Genomic DNA, 20,100 nt, shown 5'->3' on the forward strand with positions numbered 1-20,100 from the left:
CCCGCTGTGGAACAGTAGCAACAAGCACTGGTAAACAAACCCTGCCTTCATCTCAGGACCCTTCGACAGACCTCTGAGGGGAACCTGTTCACTGTTTGAATGATGTCATCAGGAGCAGAGTGTGCAGTGTCCCAGGACTAATGCACATCATCTCATTTAATATGTCTGAGTCACATGTTTACATGAGAGAATGGTACTAAGGTATTGTAGCATTTTATATTACAGCCCGTCACAGAAAACCCATTATCTACCATGAGCTTATTTGTATTTGCAAACTTAAACCAACAGACAACACAGTGGGAGTGTTAAAGGGTGCTCAGCAAAACAAAGTGCAGCCTCTGAGCTTCCTTTAGTGCACAGTGAAACGCACACATTGCTTTTTAACAGTTTGTGCCAACCATTTGTAAAAGGTGCAGTTGCGACATCACGTGGTCAGGAATGGATTTGCAGGGCATTGAAAAATTGCCGTAGGTCAAAATGAGCGGCAAGTGAGTGTGTCGAAGTGTTGCATTTACTCACTATCACTAATACTGAGAAGGGGGGTATATATATCCTATATATAGAAAAGTGGGACGTTTACACACACAAAAATAATTTCATTCAACTTGAGTTTAAGTTTGGCCTATAGTTTTGTAAATCGCAAATCATTAGCAAGAAATAAAGTATTATTATGTGTTGCAAACATTATTAAGTTGGTAAAACTTGAGTCTTTATTGTTATATTACAAAATGAAAAGGTGTGACATTCTGAGTGTGTTGTGTAGTTGTATTTTTTCGTACCGGCAGATGGCAGTCTTATGCCAGGATTGTAAGGACAAACAACAAGAGGAAAACCATTCACCTTTTTTCTGAAAATTGACAACTGTTGGAGCAGCACTGCAAGAAAAGGCTCTTTATAATCTAAATAAATGTTCATTCTAAATTTCTAACATCGTACAGTATTTGATATTATTTGAGAGTATATTTAGAGAGCAAGAAAGTCCCTTGTGTTTGGTGGGATCTGGGGGTTGGAAGTGTTTTATAGTCACAATATGTGATTGTTTGATTGATTGAAAACATCTCTGACTCTGCCTTCCACAACTTTCAGCAATATTAACTTTTCTTTCATTCATAGAATTACATATTGAGCTCCCGGGTGTGTTTTTCCTGCTCTTGTGAGGACTGGAGTCTGACTGCAGGAGCGTCAGGCTGTGGGGACTGAATGGCAGCACACACAGAGAGCTGTCAGAAGCATTTGCAAGTCAATGTTCAGATTTAACCTCTCCACTTCATTCTGAGTCAGACTCGGAATCCAAAATCAGCCCCTGAAATTTACACATTGACCTTGTCCATAGATATTCCACTGACTCACATGCACTTATCCTCAGTGATGAGTCTTTGAGGACACTGTTTTAAGGGGCTCATTATGACGGGAGGGGTGTAGTGTGAGCTGAATAGCAATTTTATATATGCAGGGTTGTTTTGTTTTTTGTGTTCGATTTTGTTTAAATGAATAAAATGTGATATACATAAAGCTCCAGCTTGTAATAGGAAACAGTTGACTTGACGAAGCCTTTTTGAATGAAAGAAACGTCCTCATATCAAAAGAACCCAGCACAAATAACAACTTTGAAACCTTTTGCTTTAAAACTGAGTTTACACAAACCTTTCCAAAGAGCCTTCCCCTTTGCCAAATGTCTCATTTTCATGGAAGATGTGACCAAACTTTGAGCTGGTGCTAAAGATGTTCCTTGTTGTTTTGCCATTTACAGTGTTCTGTTATTGGTTTTAACGTGGTGAGCTCGGACTTGAAAGAGAGATTTTCGGAAATTCTGTTCATTTACTTTATCTTTATGCAACTGGGAGTCAAAACAACTCTTCACTAATCATTTTAACAGAGCCATGCAGTATTGTGAATATGAGCACATACACAGGATTGTATTTATTTATTTACGTATGTGTTTAGTTTTTATTAAATGTGTAGAGCACTTTGTCGTGGTCATTCTCAACAGTTATTCATACACTGTCCATGGCTCAGATTTCCCCTTTTGACAGTGAGGTGACTTGAAATCATGACATCACGAAAGCCGGATGCCCTTCCTGCTGCCTTAGACGAGCAAAAGGAATTTCCAGTGACACTTTGCTTTTATATCCTTACTGTGTAGAAACAAACCGACCGGGGCTGCATCAGAGTTTCAAAAGGGTGCAATAGAGATCCTCTTCATTCAGCTTCATTGTGATGCAGCTGAAACTAACCTGATAGAATGTGTTTGCAAAGCTCCCTTTATAGATGCAGGCCTGCCAAAGTATACTGAGAGTATACTGGCTAGTGTTAAAGTCAAGTCCTGCGAAACACCCCAGTCTATCTATCCAATGATCAGTGTTGTTGGGATTACACCTTTCTTACCTACCTGTGGAAGTATAAGACGACTGCGCCATCTGGAGGTCGACTTCTGCAGTACAGCGTCATAGGTGTGTGAAAGCAAAATAGCCCTCTCATCCCGGTTTACTGTCCCGGGGGCCGAAATTCAATTGCCTCATCGATCCAGTGACAGCGAGTGACGGTGTTTATTGTCATGTAGCAATGATTTCAAGGGATGAGGAGCCGAGAGGTACAAAAAGGTGAAATTAAAATCTTGAGACCAAATGAACCTTGTTGGATTATAATAGCACCTCACTTCTCTGTCCGTGTCTCATGGCTGAACTAACTTTCCGGCAGCAGCGGTGGAGCTCTTGCCTTCTCGGGTCTGGCGGCCGTGAGCCTAAATGTGTCAGCGTCAGACTCGCGGGTTGCTTATTTGTGCTATTCCTCAACAGTACAAGGAGTGTGTGTCTGTGTGTGTCTCTGCTGTGGGTGTGCGACTGTGCATGTGCTCGTGAGCGTGCCTGCTGCTGATGTGGGTCATTACCCCTCGTTCCCCCGGGGCATGTGGGGGTGCTGGGGGCGGAGGGGGAGGAAGGAGGGCCAGTGGTCGCGGAGAGGGTGGATGTAGTAGTGGTGGGGGTCCCAGAGGAGCAGAGCCCAATAAATCACAGTGCCGTCTCCCAGCTTGTCTGATGAGGGACAGAGGGGTGGGGGGCAGGGTGAATGAGCATGGAGGGGGGTGTGGGGTGGTGGGCGGTATACAACACTGTGGCCTTGTCTTTCTGTCACTCAAGCTCACGCTGGGCCAAGGAGCCAATCCGGGCCCCTCCTCACACTCGCTGGGGACATATTAAGAGAAGAGAGTCAGGGTGTCTGGGAGGGACACAAAAGCCCCAAAAATGTACAGGAAAGTTTCTCCCAAATGACTCCATATCAGTTTTCATTCTGTTTTGACATGCAGAGGTGAAATTATGGAGAACCATAAAGACTGTTACATTTTCTAAATTTATATTCAAACAACCGCAACGTCGAATGGCTGAATGGTTGTATCAGGTATTTTTTTTGAAAAGTCATCACTTGTATGCTGAGGTCTTTTGATTTGCAGTGCTCCTTTCATCATTCTGTAATTTCCATAACACACATTTCATTAATGTTTTGCAATGACTTAATGCCAAAATGACTAACAAATATTTCCTCAAGGGGCTTATTGTAATTTACTGCTGTAGAGTTGCACGTATTTCCCATGTCGACAAAACAAACCGCGCAGCTGTAAAGGATCCAGCTCTTTTCCAACTTGACCCCTTTTCCAGAGAACTCTCCTCCTCCAGGTGAATATTTCTGCGGGTATGATTATTGCAATATTGCTGGGCTGGTTGGCCCCCAACAGCTCTTTGATTCAATGGAGTGTCTCCAAAAGCTGATTGCTCAAGATGTTTTACACCACATTTATAGCATCCGAATTGTATTGTTCTGTTCCATTGGCAACATGCTGGAGTGATGTGAATAATAAAATACCAAGCAGATGAGGGAAGAAAGGGCCTCCATTCTTATGCTAAAAATGATTGTTTATTGGTTTTGCTATGACTTCCAGAGCTTAGTGGAATTTCACTCTGCGTCTCTGGGCCTCCTGAGACACAGGACTATTGATCCATCCAAAGTGCCGTAATCGCAGCTCCTATTGGTCTGATACTCGTGAACGAAAGAATCATAATTGATCTTTCAAGATGTTGTGGAAATAGGTTTGTCATAAAGTTTGAGGTCATTGTATCAAAAAAATAGATCAGTGGAATTATTAAAACATACATACATACAGTACATACATACATACATACATACATACATACATACATACATACATACATACATACATACATACATACATACATACATACATACATACATACATACAGACATACATACATACATACATACATACATACATACATACATACATACAGACAGACAGACAGGCATGCATATATACATCATACATACATACATGCACACACACACACACACACACACATACACACACGCACACACACACATACATACATACATACATACATACATACATACACACATACATACACACATACATACTGGGGCTGAACGACATGGAAAATTTAATATCTCGATATTCATGCCAGATATCTCGATATTGATACGATACAATATAACTATGGGTTAGGGTGAAAACTAAGCATTTTCAGAAACATAAAATCATAAAAGAGTGCAGTTTTGTTGATGAAAATCTATATATAAATCTATATATAAATTTGATAACAATATGTTTTTCTTTTGTGATATTGATATCTTGAATTTTCATATCTCGATATCGATACGATAACGATATATCTTTAAAACCCTACATACATACAGGCATACATACATACATATACATCCTAAATGGTAGCTTTTAGCAGCTTTCTTTTGAGTTTGACTAAAGATAGAAAATAATAAGCCTCTCTGCAGCCTCACATGACAGGACTAAAAACAAATCCCTTGTTTGAAGAGTATTGTTTACACCCATTGTCATCCAACTTTGTCCTTCTTTTGGTCAAGAAAGTAGTCTTTATCTAGTCCCACCCCTCACTCTCATCTATGGCCCACAGTTAATTGTCCTGTGTTAACATCGCAATTGTGGCCACCTCACTCAGCAAAACAGCCTCGGTGCAAAAAAACAACAACCACAACTAACAACAACCCAAACAAAACACTGCATTCCTCGTGACTTTTTTTTTTAATAAATGTGATCCCATGATCCGAAGAGGAAGCTCGGCGTCTTGCATTAAAATTCATAGAAAGAAATGGCAATAAAATCGTTCTGCTCTCTCTCTCTCTCTCTCTCTCTCTCTCTCTCTCTCTCTCTCTCTCTCTCTCTCTCTCTCTCTCTCTCTCTCTCTCTCTCTCCTCTCTCTCTCTCTCTCTCTCTCTCTCTCTCTCCCATCCCCTTGCTCGTCTGGCGAACACACGCACGCACGAGCCCACGCACATACTTTTTTTTCATCACCATGTGCACGTTCAATCTCTAACCCTCCTACCGGCTCGTCTTTCTCAGCATCCCCCCCGCTGTCCTTCATCCTTTATTCTCTCCCTCCTCCTCCTCCTTCCCTGCCCCTAGCAGCCTTCCCTTTCCCCTCTCTCCAGCTCTTTCTCTCTCTCTCTCTCTCTCTCTCTCTCTCTCACACACACACACACACACACACACGCGCGCGCGCGCACACACACAGGCCCTATACGCATTACGCACATACCCATCTATATTTTCCAACTCCACCTCTGGCAGGTTGTGATTTCCACTGTCAGAAATTGCTTTTTCAATATCTCTCCCCCTCTCTAATTATGAGCCCTGCTAAAGGGGTCGTGCCACCAGAATACCAATTTTTCCCCCTTTTTTTTTTTTTTTTTTTTCCAGTTTGGGCAATAATTCTCCAGTCTGGGTAACGTAGGCCACTGCTCAGAAACAACACAACATATTTGAAGGATCCATAATATTTAGCAAATGTCTTCCTGCCTCTATAGCTAAAAACACACGCACAAAAACACAGGTCCAGGGGTTAAAGGAACGACTATAGCTCGATCATTCCTACCACAATACTAAGCAGCTTGCAGAAATGTACATTCTGTTAATGCACTGACGGTTTATGTGGTAAAAAGGACGGAAAACCGCTGAATCTTGATACAGCCACTACCACCACACAACTCCTGGCAATCACCCCCAGCTCCGAGGAAAGGGTTAACCCCGTGGAGTGCAGTAGTTTGCCTGATTGACGTGCGCAGCACCGTGCGCCCCATCTTCACCAATCAGCAACCGGTCAGCGCTCCCCACGTGGGCGCTCTCAACACGGATTGGCTCCTTTTACCACTGTTTACTGTGCCTAAGCCGAGCCCCACGTGGAGATTTCATTCAATCACTGAACATTTCTTATTACGCTCCTTTTCTGCACATTGTTCCACTTTTTTTTTTAAATATAATCTCACATGAGCTCTTTATTTTATATGTCCTTAATTGCGTGCGTTTCACAAAGACAACTAAATTACCACGCGCTACAGAGGAACTACGTCTTTTTTTTTGTTTTTTTTGTGGAAAGGCAGTATAAGCAATTAGCGCAAAAGCATCACACACACAATATTTAGTACGGGACACCATTTATTTCTGGAAAAAAAAAAGAAAGTCTACCAAGACGCGCAGTGAAAAAAGCAGCGACCGTCCCTTCAGACCCCCCCTTCTCTTTTAAGGTTACTCATATGTTATGTCCCATTCAGATCGGCGCGGGGGGAGTGAGAGGCGGTGAGGGACTGTGGGGAGTGCTGTGTGAAAAGAGTGCAGGCCAGCGCGCAAGACAAAAGAGAGTGCGCTCAATGTGCTGCTGCCTTGTCCTTCTCCGAAGCCGCAAGAAAAACCCACTGTCTTCTTCCTCCTCTGGCTTGTTCGCTCCGCGCAGCACACACGGGACGGGACGGGACTATCCAACCCGACGAAATCCCCAAGTTATACGGACTTGGGGCGCGGTAAAAAAGCGCGGGGGGGGGAACTGCTAGCTTTCCTCGCCTCCCCGACCCGACCCGGCTGTTTTTTATTCCTTCGCATAGGCTGCTACGCGGCGCGGTGCGGTGCGGCGCGGTGTGCGTTTGGAGATACAAGCCAGAACAAAGGAGTCTTGAAGCAAGGAATGAGCGAGTCGAGACTAGCTTTGGCTTTACCTTTGAAAGCAGGCCAAATGCCGCTCTGAGGGCAACAATAGTGAATCAACTGCTCACATTTCTCGACGAGGCAAAGGAGGGCAAGAAGAAGGACAAAAACACACACAGGGAGACGCACGAGTCGGCGGCTAAAATGTTTCCCCAAAACCGACCATCGGTAAGTATGGGCTCGTTCACTGCTTTTCCCATTTGTTCATATTTTTAAACGAATGCCATTTAACTCTATATTACGCATCGCATACGCAAGTAAAAACATATCATAATCCCTGTAACAAGGTCTCAAGTCGCACGTTGTTTAATAACTTATGTTGTAATCCTCCTTGGTTTCTCTCACAACTTTCCTTTTACGTTTTGTGCGCAGTTCCCATGCTCTTGATAGTTGCCAGAGAGTCGCCTATGAACCTCGTATCTCCATATAGGTTATCATAGAGTTGACCCAGTTGAAGTGTCTATTTTTCAGTCCAAGGGCAGGAAAGTGAGGCGAGCTAATTGACACACTCACACCACTGTGCCGTTTTCAAAAATCTAACACAGGCAGTAATGGCAGAAAGTTTTTTTTTTTTTTTGCTTGATTCTGTTCGCCTTCTTCTTGCATTGTCTTAGCCACATTCAAAAATATTTACATTTTCATCTCCGTTTCCTTTCATTTGTTTGAGTGGAGAGCCTTTGAGCACTTCGAAATACATAAACACTGATGCTCCAGCTGTATGAAGTATCAATTAAGACCTCCTCATTTGCCTAACCCTCATCTCCATCCTTCTGCCATGGCAGCCCTGCCCCCCCCCCACCACCACCTCCGCCCCTGATGGTGTTTTGACATTCACGTCCCATACAAAGCAGCCAGATTAGTGTGAAGTAGATGGCATTTTAATCAATTCCTCACTGAAATTAAAGATTTTATAGAGTGTTTGGCTGCATGCTCTAATTCCATTACAATTGAGCCAGTTTTCCATTCTATACTTCCCGGTGAGGGCATGTTATTTCCACATGTTTTTCAGTGAATGTAGTGGAGTGCGAGGAGGCAGCAGGGCAGGAGAAGGCAGACTGCGGCTTTGAGGTTTTGCACTGTAAACCCAATCCTTCTCATCTTGCCTGTGTTCCCTGTGAGCACTCCAAACCACTTCTTAATGTATGGTCAGGCGTCCTGGGGTGGAGGGGGGCAGACGGTGGCGGGCCCGCACTGGAATGTGGTGAGCGGTGGCCCTGTTTTAACCCTAGACCACAGCTCGGTGCAGCACCATGCTCTTGTTTGCACCTCCTGCCAGTGCCACTCAGCTAAGGCCAGCCGCTACAACTCAAGAAATGCTACACTGGTAAGAGCTGTCATCACTGGATACAGAGGTGTTGTACTGGAGATGACCCATATTTTATACAGGCGTGTGACCCACATTGTATGATCCGCATATATCCTGGGCAGAAAGGACGTCAGTGTTGCAGAACGTTTCGCACTTATCGAAAGTCAAATGGTTTGCAACATGTATAAAGACCGAAAATATAATCCCCATAGGCTTTATTATACACGCAGAGACCCAAACCCTCGACACTGAGCCGTATCCACTAGACCAGTGGTTCCTGACTTTGTTTGTCTCGCGTACCCCTTGAGTCGCCCATTTATACTCCGAGTACCCTCTACCTTGTGGATCTTGCAAATATTATTACAAAAAGACCCACTAAGCTTAGATTATTCAGTAGTGTGTTGTGTGAAGCTAAAATACTCTCAAAAGCAAACCTTTTACTGAAAACATAATTAAAACTAACTTTCCACTTTCCTTTTAAACTAATACTGAAATGCTATGAAGTTTCACTTTCTTTTTTTAAATCTGAAATAATCCCAAGCACCCCCTGCTAAGTGCTCAACTCCCCGTACCCCGGGTTGGGAAACACTGCGCTAGACGGCTGTGCTGAGGCTGGGAACTATTTAAGATACGTGCTCCTATCTGGTCAGTGAAACATTGGCCATGCACAGCACATCATGGGCAAATGCAACTCTTCCTGTTCATTGAGGAGGAGCTAAGTTGAAGGTGTAGCAATATCTTGATATAAATACTCGTCTCCATATAATTAGCTGTTCAGAGTAAACCTATGAACATTTGGTGTAGCATTTGTTATATTTCTAGCACCCTTGATGACAGTTGTCAGTAGTGTCTTTAATGAAGTATTATTCATCCTTCAGTCTGTGCCTAAACTTTGTTACTATATTGTTGAGTTGATGCCATGGATCATCAGTTGTGGACAAAAAGTACAATAGAGTACAGCTTAGCCTAAATCAATTTAAAATGGGCAAAAACTACAGCCATCATATTATGCAAAAGACAGTTAATTTGGCAGTATCTGGAAATAATGAATGCATGCTTTCTTTCCATTCAAACTTTCCTTTCCCTCTTTATCACCCTCACTGTGTTCAGCAGTTAGAGATTGGCCATTGATCAACTGAGCTCACTAGACACTCGAAGAAAGCACTAGAAGAAAATGGAGGTGGAACCGGGCTGGAGTTAGCTCTGGTTTAGCGCGCTGTTGCAAAGGTGCCTGGTGTTTGGAGGGAACAAGCGAGCAGTAGGGAGTGTATGTGTGTTTGTGTGGGGGGTTACCTAATAAAAAGAAAGCACCTCCAGCAATTAAGCCAGCTGACAGGCAAACTGTGGCACGTTGCTAATGTGGGGTGACAGCAGGGAAATTTGAATAACGAGGCTTGTGGGTAGGGAAGAGGGGAGAGGAATGAGTCGGTGGTGGTGGGTAAAGAAAGATGTGTGTTTGCTAATGAAAACAGGTGCCTGGCAGACCCCTCCCTTCTAGTGCAGGAATCACTGGGAGATTAGCAGCAGGGGCCACAGCGCTGTGTCATTCTTCCTCACCGCATGCCTCTGGAACAATGCAAATCACCTGGCCACGTCTGCAATCCACTTTCACAATGATGATGTTTATATTAATATGTTGTCTGCATAACAATACTGAACAGACAACGGTACATATATTAGTGACTTCATACCTTTTTTTTAAATCTTGGTCTCAATGTTAACTTACATGCTGGAGTATAAAGGTTTAGTAATGCTTTAAACTATCTGGTCGAGCTTCACCATCTTAAAATCTACATGCACTCTAGATTTTGTTAACAATTTAATTAACGGTCGCATCCACATGATGGTGAAAGAAGCCCATTCTGTGTTGAACTTGGTGGGTGCCTTCCCGGAGGTATTGAGATGAGAGGGAAAGAGAGACATGGCTGGGTGGGTGTTTACTGTGATGTTAGGCTCTGGGTAAGCAGTGTAATTAGTGGCCTGACTAATGGGCTGCGCTACATCGAACAGGCAGTGAAGACTGCATCTTGCCCGCTGAAGAGAAGGGAAATTTGAGATGAAAACAGTTCTTAAAAAGGCAGGGGGTTCACTGGCTGTAAACAACATACAAAATGACATGTTCCTCTTTGCATCTTTGCATCAGTGACAACTTTCTCTAAAAGTGCTCATTTACATAGTCGCCTATTCAGAATCCAGTTTACTCTTTGTTGTGATCCCAAACCTGCATAAACGGAAAGGCCTTCTATCGAAGCTACTCCGAATGTACACCCAAGCCACTTGCACTTGCTTTATTGTTGTTTGTCGTCATCTAATTAGGAGGCAGGAGCCATCTCATGGTCAAACACACACAGCTTGGGTTTAAACAGTCTCACATTCAACAAGAGGGAGAAGAAGCTTCTAAACATAGAAGTGAAACGTCCTCCAATTGATGCAGATATTCAAACTGTTTAAACGATATTTAAATCTGTACTATTCTGTTGGACTCGTTCTTTTCCCTCTGAGAACTCAAGAGTCAGCTGTTCTGAGAAGCAACACCACAACCCTCAACACAGGGGAGCTAATGCTAACCACTCTGCCACTGCACACCATCAATGTTAAAAAGAAATACCACGGAGAAACCACAAAAAACACAACTTGTCACTCTTGAGGGAAGACTGAAAGAATGGATTTCTCGGGGCACATTAAACAACTACAGCCCTGTAGCTTCTCCATTAGCAAATTATGCATCAGTGTGGGTCATTGAGTGATGACACACATCCTGTGGTTCTCATTGATACGGCTGTTCCTCTGATGAACAGAGTAAAGTGCATTGTAAATACTTGAGGAAATCTAGTGTGCATGCGCTCTCATAGGGCTCAGAGCAGACATGTGGGGGCATGTGTGCAATGGAGGGAGGGTAGGGTGTAAGAAGAGGATGTTGGGTCATGGAAGTGTTTCTTGTGGTCTAATTAGTGTTACCTCATTCAAGTTTCAATGTTTCGGTGGTTGTTACTGTTTGGTCAATTAAGGGTTACACAAATACAGTGGTTTGGACATAAAGTTGTTAATGAGATGTAATACTTTGTCTATGTAAGTTGCTGAGCTATTTCTGATTTCTAAGGATTTCTAAGGTCGTGATTGGATTGTTGCCCCCTGTATTGCACACTGAAGGACGTGGTTAAAATCCCCATAGACAACTCATTGCGCTTCCACTCTCATCCCTTCATCATCAGGTCCTCATTTAATCATTGCAATTGACTTAGGCTTTTGCGGGTTAAAGCAGATTAGTCCGTGCGCGTGCCTGGACATCGAAAGTGACAGGCTTCCCTCTTTTATTCTGGGACACTTGGTATCCTTACCCATTTTAGCTGTGGCTTTCCCCACATGCATTGTGCAATGGAAATGACCCAACACCTCCTGTGATCTGTCTAAACAGTTGTGTAAGCAGATGATCTCTAATCATATCAGAACCAGACTTGTTCTTTCCACTTGGGCACATCTCAGAAAATCTTCTCTTGGTATTAACACACACAGGATTGCTTGACTGCACAAAGATCTAGTGTGTAATTGTGTAACTGAGATTTCCGTCTATGTAAGCTTTGTTCAAGGGCAGATGCCGCGTCGCCTGTTTGCAGCAAAGACATGATTGGGATTATCAGGTGATTAGGTGGAACTGGATCCATCGCCGGAGGTCACGGGGTCAGACCCATGGTTGACCTTCGACATTAAAGCCCGATCAGCTGTTTGGCTGGTGCGTGGTGAGCAGACGTTTATGGGAGGCGGTGAAGTTGCCGGGGATGAGTGTTTGGTTGCATTTCTGAGAAGCCAAGGCACTTAGTAAATGATGATCCTCTTTACACCATTAGAAGCATTGCCTGTAGGGGCTGGTATTTGGTGTGTAGCCAGTGCAGGATCAGCCGTATTCACCTAGTAAAGATGGTTTCCTTACTATTTCTATGATTGTTTGACTGATCTTTTTTTTTTTTTTTTTTTGGCTTGTTTTGACACAATTTGTTGGAAAAACAAATTACTTACAACTTGTGTTAACATTGAATGGAACCGTATCGAAATGGTTAGTAAAATATCACAATCACGTTATTGCAATATAGCCCACATATATCTCAAGTTTTTTTCAATTGTGCAGCCCTAACAATTATTACAACGAGCCAGCTACTACTAACATTGTTTAACTTTTTCTTCCTTCAATCAATCCTACACCTCAGGCCATCTGTTTTTCATAGCTATTAACCAATTGAACCACTACACATCGATTCCTCTTTAACCTGATGAGTGCTCACGTTTCATTCAAACTTATTTTTATCCTTGTACCATATTGAGCTCTGGTTCCTCTCACCTGTGCCTCCACAAAGACACAAACACCGCAGCTAAAGAAGGATGTAATTTAGAAAAAGTAAAGTGATAGAGAATCCTCTTTCTTCCTTGCTCTATCTTCTATAAAATGGCCTTGGTGCTCTTGTTTTTTTCTGCTGTGAAGAGTAATTGGTGTGTGAGCGAGGAGAAGGGCTTGGTGTTTAATCAGAGGGTTGTGCGCATCTTTGTGTGTATCGTATGGAGTAGATGGGGCGAGTGTGTGTGTGTATGTGTGTCTGTATGTGTGTCTGTGTGCTGCACGAGGGGGGATCTGGCCGACAGATTGAGAGCAGCTTGTTGGAAAGAGGAACAATGAGGGCACAGCACTACTCCTATGGTCTTTTTGCTTCTTATTTCCCATTTTCCTGTCTCGTAGCAGTGCCTCTCTCCCTCGGCTGAACTGTGGCGCAGCGGTTCTCCACTGAACTCGAGTTGTTGTGATTATGAGTGTCTAATTAAGGGCCATTAATGTGTGACAGACGTCTGTGTAGAACACGGAGAAGTGCGCTCTTTTCTTAGACCAAATTAATTATTACTGTTGTGGTGAATGGGTTTATTAAGATGATGGCTGTTGTTTACTGCTGGATACATGAACGAAGTGTATACTGAGGATTGACAGTTGAATAGAAGTCTCAGGTATGCTGTAGTAGCATTGTACAGATATCAATCGCGAATACGCTGTCATCTATTTAACACAAAATTAATTGTTTTATCACCTAAAAAAATGGACTGTGATCCCTGTGACGATCTGCTCATTTGGAGAGATCTCCATATTGTGATTTATTGTTAAATGCAGCTCTATTGTCTCAAATTTACTTTTGTTCTAAGTGAATGAGTGAGAGGCCATTTTAACCAATCATTGTGCAGTAGAAGATTTGGTTACCTATTAAAGCCAATATAAAGATACTGCACCAGAATTGGATTAGATTGGTTTATTCTGAAAGAGCACAGTGCAATTTAATATAACACATGAACAAACGTATGAGTATTCCCCTGGCTAAGATGTAAAGGAAGGATTAAAATACAAGCATAAAATACATTTACAAGTCTTTGGCAAATCAATAACAACAATATAAATGACACTGTAAATTATCTTAAGGCACACAGTACCCGTTACAATATTAAAACACACAAAAGAACACATGTTCGAAAGGCTACAGTATCCAAATATACAACACAGCGCAACAGGCTCGCTTTCATGTTAATGAGCCAAATTTTCAATTTTTTGATGAAGGTAAGTGTTTAACCTACTCAGATATTCAGGTACTCAGAACCATGTCAAATCTATCTTTAGGAAATCGTGATATGCCCACCTCAATGAGCTGTTATAGCGGTGCATGCTCTTAGATGCCTGGGAAGATTTGATTGTACTTTTCTTTCACATTCTGATGGAAAGTGAATGGTGAATTATATCTGACATTTTGTATAAATAAGTCCCCTTTACTTCTCTTATTTCTATCAAGGTTTAGTACAGTACTTTTAACAGTCTTTTTTTACATTTGTGCATGATTCTATGTCGTCTCTGAACATGTCATGAATCCATTTAACTTGAATTCAAATAACAGCATGGTATATCATATTGTTTTTGCTTTCATTAGGTTTACTTTATTGAGGTAAAAAAAAAAAAAAATTGACATATTTGCAAAAAACATTATAATGGGCATCAGAGTGAGCCTAAGTCTCAGCCATCTTTTCTAAAAGCGCGGTAAGCATGACACAGTCGCCCTCTTGTCTCTAAACGTTACCTTACATGGCAGAATGTTTGGAGTAAAACAAAACCAGTGTAATGTTTTCCTAATTATAATATTTCCTCCGCACAGACTAAACTAGAATTGCGTGCAAACAGCGGTAGAACCTATTTCCCGTTCAGTCTGGCTCAAGCCTTCACGGCACGATTGAAGCAGCGCACCAGAATACCAAAACACGGTCTATTTCTTTAAATGCAAATGCCAGCAAATTGCCCAAAGGGAGCTGGCTACGTTATTATCAATCACCAGGGAACCAGACAGCGCTCCAAGACTACAGGTAAAGAATGCACACAAAAAAACAAAACAAAATGCCTCCTTACTTTCTGTCAATGTCTGTGGGGAGGAAAAAGTGCGCCTAACTGACACTGGCGAGACAGTTTATAGCACTGGGCTAGCCTTACAGGTCAGATATTTGTATCAGATTAACCTGCTGCTAACAGAGCATTCTCCTGAAAGCCACTTATTAATGCCTGTCACTGAACTTCAATGTCTCTCTCTTGACCACAGGCTGCTGGCCCTTGAAGCAGCTCCCAGGCCCCAGCAGATTCTTCAGCCTGTTATTTTGACACTGAGCCAAATAGACAGATAGACGAACAGCCCCTCGCCACCCCACTAGTCCTCCTCTCAGCCCCCTTTGTGCGCCTGTCCCGCAGCATTACCTCTATGGTTGTAGCCTCCTAATTGCTCTGAACCCTGCAGAGAGGGGCAACTAAGCACAGTATTTAGGGGAGGGGTCCATAGCTGTCCGGGCCACACATTTTTGGAATACCTGACACTGTTCTGTCTCTTTTAGGCAGTGGTTTAAAGAATGTGTTTCTTTAGGTGAGACTGTTCTTTTATTTGGGTTATAAATCCGTTTGAAATGGCAAAGCAAAATTCAAGGTTTTTAGTTGACATTGCGTCGTCTCGTCACGTAACTGTGATTATGAATGATCCTGGAGTGTGGATTCTGAGCCATTGAGAGATTGGGTAAATGTATGCTGGCAGTGTGACAAATGGTGTAAAGCGTTTCACTCTGAACTGGAATACTCCTCGTTTAAGGTTCAGGAAACCGTTTCACAGTTTTCACATTCTTCTACAAAGGTCTGTGCTCCGAGTGTGTTTTGTCTAACTGACCCAGACACTGTAGACAAATGCAGGTGTTGGTTATCCTTGGTTATCCTTGCATTTGTAAATTAGGCTAGATGTTTTACACTAGAGCAACTTTCAACATAAAGCCGATATTCATTTGTTTTTCCTGTTTTCTCAGGCACCTCTGCAGCCGCCCCCGGGGTCTTCAGCCTCAGTAGTGGCAGCCGCGGCAGCTGCGGCCGCAGCGTCGGGTACACCCCAGTCCCTGAAACTGACCTACCCAGAAACTCTAGACCGCATCAAGGAGGAGTTCCAGTTTCTTCAGACCCAGTACCACAGGTGGGAGGCTGTAATTGATGCCCATATCACAGTATAATAACAAAGTGTTTTGGCCGTGGATTACCCAGACTCTGGGTTTTGTTTGGCTGGGTGATTGCGTTAGAACACACAACAGATTTTTTTCTATCAGTTTCAATGTTTTGTCCACTCCAGGTTTTCCTTTGTGCTGATGTTCACTTGTTCACACAGCCCCAAATATCTGCCTGTAATAATGCGAGGCAAGCATATGCAATGTTTTGACTAACCCTCCTGGCACGCTTCCAGCCGGTCCTCTGCAAATGTTGTCCTTGGCCAGTAGCCTCCATAAATGAGTCTGTAGTGCGTATTCAGATTTCTCCTCCGCATTCCTCGTGTGCAGGAATGAGTGGCCTCAAAGTCTTTGAATGTGGGATTTGTGTTGGATCTGGAGTCCCAGCCTTTCCCACTCTCTGCTCCCCTCCTCTTCATCTCTTGGCACACCTTCACAGGGTGCTCTGCCCCCTCCTGTGGATGCGCTGCTCTCCCTCGGCTTTGATTTAGCTGGCTGCAGACTCCCCTCCCTCGCCACGATCCAACTTCAAACTTCTTTTGTAAGCCCCTCTCCGTCCACATCCCCTCAAACCTCTGGGCTACTGTGTGTGTCCTTATTATTCTGTTTGGCCAAGCTTTGAGCAAACACTGCCGAATAATCCATGCATTAGACTTTTATGACCACCTTTATCAAATTCCGTCTGCTGGCTTACATTTTCAAACCCATAAGGATAGGGGGAGGATTGTATTTGCAGGTTGAACGTCTGGTCAATTGCCGTCTGAATGCTTAACTCTAATGTTAAACATGCATGAATCTGTCCGTATACTGCATAATGGTCAAGAGAATGCAAGTTCTTGCTTGGTTAACTATAGGACGTGGGCTGTCAGGACAAAAGGACAAAAAACCTTCTGCTCCCTTACATTTATTCAACGCAGACACTGGAGAAACATGTAGATCAGTTTATTTGCCTTTTGCAGTGTAATTAACCACACCTCTAATTTACATTGCAATTTTTTAAAACAATGCATGGACAAAAGAAGCATATACTGTATATATGATGCGTGATATGATAATGACAGATCAACCTTGGTCCTCACAATGCTAATCTCTTTGTAAAACTCACCCACGCACCATTCTTTATCATATAGTTGTATTCATAATATGCCTTCACTTCCTTTTATACACATTTTGCTTCACATTAAATTGTAAAATGATTTGATTTGTAACAACAGGCTCTTAATGACAAGTTGTTGAGAAGCACTTCATGTTACAAAACATCTTTATCCACGCCACAATAAGTGATTTGAATAAACAATGAATGAATGGTCAGTTTGAGGAAATGTTCACATACCTTCACATACAGCCTCAAGAAGCATCAGAGGAAAATGAACAAAGTGCAGATTGAGCCGTCAGTTGTCTCCTTGTAGCCTTCAGATGAGTGTTTAACCAGACGTGCGGACGTCCACCTGGAATGACTGTTACTAATAATTGGCATACAAACAGCGCTGTTGCTTTTGCTAATTTTCTGTGAGAAAACAATATTTTTCAATCATGAGTTTGAGCCTCTGCTGTTAGGAAATGTTAAATAGCTAGAATCAGCTATGATCTTTCTAGTGAGTCTGTAATGTCTTTTTTTCCCCCTTGATTAGTTTCATATTGGAGAGAAGGACCTTAAATGATGCATTATGGAGCAAACTGACATTTAGTATAGACACAGGGTGATCCCTGTCACCAGGATTAGCTGAGCCTTTTGACTTGTCCAACAGCGCACTGGTCAAACTCACATCTCACATAACCAAGCCCCACTTGCCCACTTCCCCGTGGTCAGGACAGCCAAAGTGATGAGCCACCACACTGCAACAGATTCAAGGCACGAGTACAGACCTCCCCAATTATCTGAACACAATGATGTCTGGGTACAGCAGGGATTAGCAGTGTATTTTGACTGCTGAGGAGGTGGCTGGTTCTGATAGATGCTGGATTAGATGGCAGGCATGAGATGGAGGGAAGGGATTAGTGCTGATGAGCTGCAATTGTGTGAGGGGAGAGGAGGAGGGGTGTTTTCTATTTTGAGGCTGTTATGTGGCATGTGTGTGACTGGTATAGAGCAACAAGTGGTTCCACAAATACAGGAAGGGTTAATAAAACTAAATAGGTCGGGAACAAAACATCACACTCGTAAAATACTATGATTTACATTAGTAACACCACTGTTATTAGATACAAAAAGATGATACAAAATGTAAATGTCATTGTTGGGTATGTGTTTTTATGGTATACTGTACATAGGCTGTAATCTGTGTGGTCCTGCTGCTGACGGAGCTCTCATTATTGTAATTCTTACAAACATATGCAGTTTGTGGCAAGTGCAGACAGCTGATTGTGTTCTGTGTGTGCGTGTGTGCGTGCGCGTGTGTGTGTGTCTGTGTGTGATCTGTTGAGTCAAATAGGTTTCCAGCCACTTGTGCACTGCCACTCATCGCTCAAGAGCTCTGCCTCTTGTCTGTGGCTAACTACACCGCAGCACAACCGGAGAGCCTCACTGTGGGAAGCCAAAGTACGGCTATTACATTCAGGAGTCAGTCCGAATGTAGCCTAACCAAAACTATTTAAAGTGACCATATACATAAGCCTTTACCTTTTTATACCCCCCCTGCTCTGTAATTGATTTAAGAAGTATTGTTTGTCTGTAATTATCTACATTTTTTGGCAATGCTGGCAGTGCTGTTTCAGATAAACGGGGTGCTTGGCCCATGATGCTCAAACATTTTCTCAAATATTGCCTTTGCAAGTATGAGGGCACACACTGCTTATATACTCATATAAGTCATATACTTAAGTAGAATTAGAGTAACAATCATTGTCAACATTATGATTACGAGCAATTTATGTAATGTCCAACATATGTAAGCATCTGTTTGCTTGAAGGTGGCACTAGCCTTTGTGGTTGGCTGTGTTGTATGAGCCAGCCTCTCCCTGTGTGTCTCATGTGTGTGGTAAGTGGCAGCCGAGCACCCTGTGGACACTCCGCTATTTAGTGGCAGGATCCCGGCTTTGTTTGGTGTGTGCTCCTATCTCCGCCCTTGAGAGATGATGAAAGAGTACACAGGCCAGTTGGGTGCGTCCTCTGTGCGTGTGTGTGTGTGTTTGTAGACTGAAGATGCGTTTTCTTTTTAGCGGAGCGGAGACTGGAGGTTAGGGACGATCAATAGTTAATGAGATGTAAAGTGAACAGTGGCGTACCTGGAGACTGGGGGCTAAACGGTCCTGACACAGTAAAGGCACAACTCTGGCACCGTGCGACTTGGCTCCATCTGTCTTGCAATGTGGCCGCGTTCTCCAGCCTGGTATACAGCTTTAGAGCAACACCTGTCCTCTGATGCATGATGGTCACTCAGGAGAGTCTTCAGTCAAGTGTTATATGCATGAGACATATTTCATCTGGTTGTACACTTAAACATCACAGGGCATTTCGGTCGAGTAGGTCTTCATTTAGTTAATAGTTACATTCAAGGACCAGATTTAAAAACTGGATCATAAATGGGCAATGTGGCAGAAAAATAAATCACAAATTATTTTTTCACATATTGATCAATCTCAGTTTTCAATTTGTTTGTGGACTCTCATATTAAAGCAGTACTAAGTAACTCATGGCACTAGAGGCCATAAGTGCCACTGCAGGTGTTGTGGCATGTTCCGTTTTTTGCTCATTAACTGTCTGTGAAAGTAAATACGATGCTGTCAGAAAAGACAAAGGGAGAGAGAGATATTGTACATCCAATTACACAATGGAGATAATTTTTTTCACTCAAACTTGGCCGTAAATACTGTTTAAATGGAGCTAGCCTGCAGTTAGCTTTGCCTGTTAGCCTGTTAGCTTCTTCTTCTTCCCTCCCCCCCCCCAAATCATCCCATTAACACTTGTATTACCCCCAGAGGGACTACGAAAAAGATTTATTAAGGTAAACAAGTTACTTGGTACTGAATGAAGACTTTTATTAGTATGGTTTACAATCAAATAAACCCCAACTTAAACAAGAAATGAATGTGTCCTCCCCCAGCACCATTTAACATGAAATTGTTGTCTTTTTTTTCCTGGAGTCCAAACACCATTAACTGCTACTGCCGCAAGACTGGCTGTAGACTTATCAGTGAAAAAGTACCTTGTGGATGATCAATATTGACCATAGCTTTAACACAATTGATCTAAGTATTGGTTGATTGCAGAGCTGTAAGG

General features: G+C 42.8%; 2 protein-coding genes across 7 annotated transcripts in view; one reads left to right on the forward strand and one right to left on the reverse strand.

Moving 5' to 3' along the window:
• The window catches only part of tle2b (TLE family member 2, transcriptional corepressor b), a 245,645-nt gene that overhangs the window by 135,839 nt on the left and 89,706 nt on the right, over positions 1-20,100 (reverse strand). The gene's annotated exons all lie outside the window — the stretch shown is intronic.
• The window catches only part of tle2a (TLE family member 2, transcriptional corepressor a), a 29,019-nt gene continuing 15,525 nt past the window's right edge, over positions 6,607-20,100 (forward strand). For all 6 annotated transcript variants that reach the window (XM_079575474.1, XM_079575475.1, XM_079575476.1 and 3 more), the window contains exons 1-2: positions 6,607-7,207; positions 15,693-15,853. In XM_079575474.1, the coding sequence (XP_079431600.1) occupies positions 7,184-7,207; positions 15,693-15,853 (185 nt within the window). In that variant the 5' untranslated portion in view covers positions 6,607-7,183. The remainder of the gene's footprint in view (positions 7,208-15,692; positions 15,854-20,100) is intronic.

This window comes from Gobius niger (genome assembly GCF_951799975.1).
Source record: "Gobius niger genome assembly, chromosome: 17".
Classification (NCBI taxonomy): domain Eukaryota; kingdom Metazoa; phylum Chordata; class Actinopteri; order Gobiiformes; family Gobiidae; genus Gobius; species Gobius niger.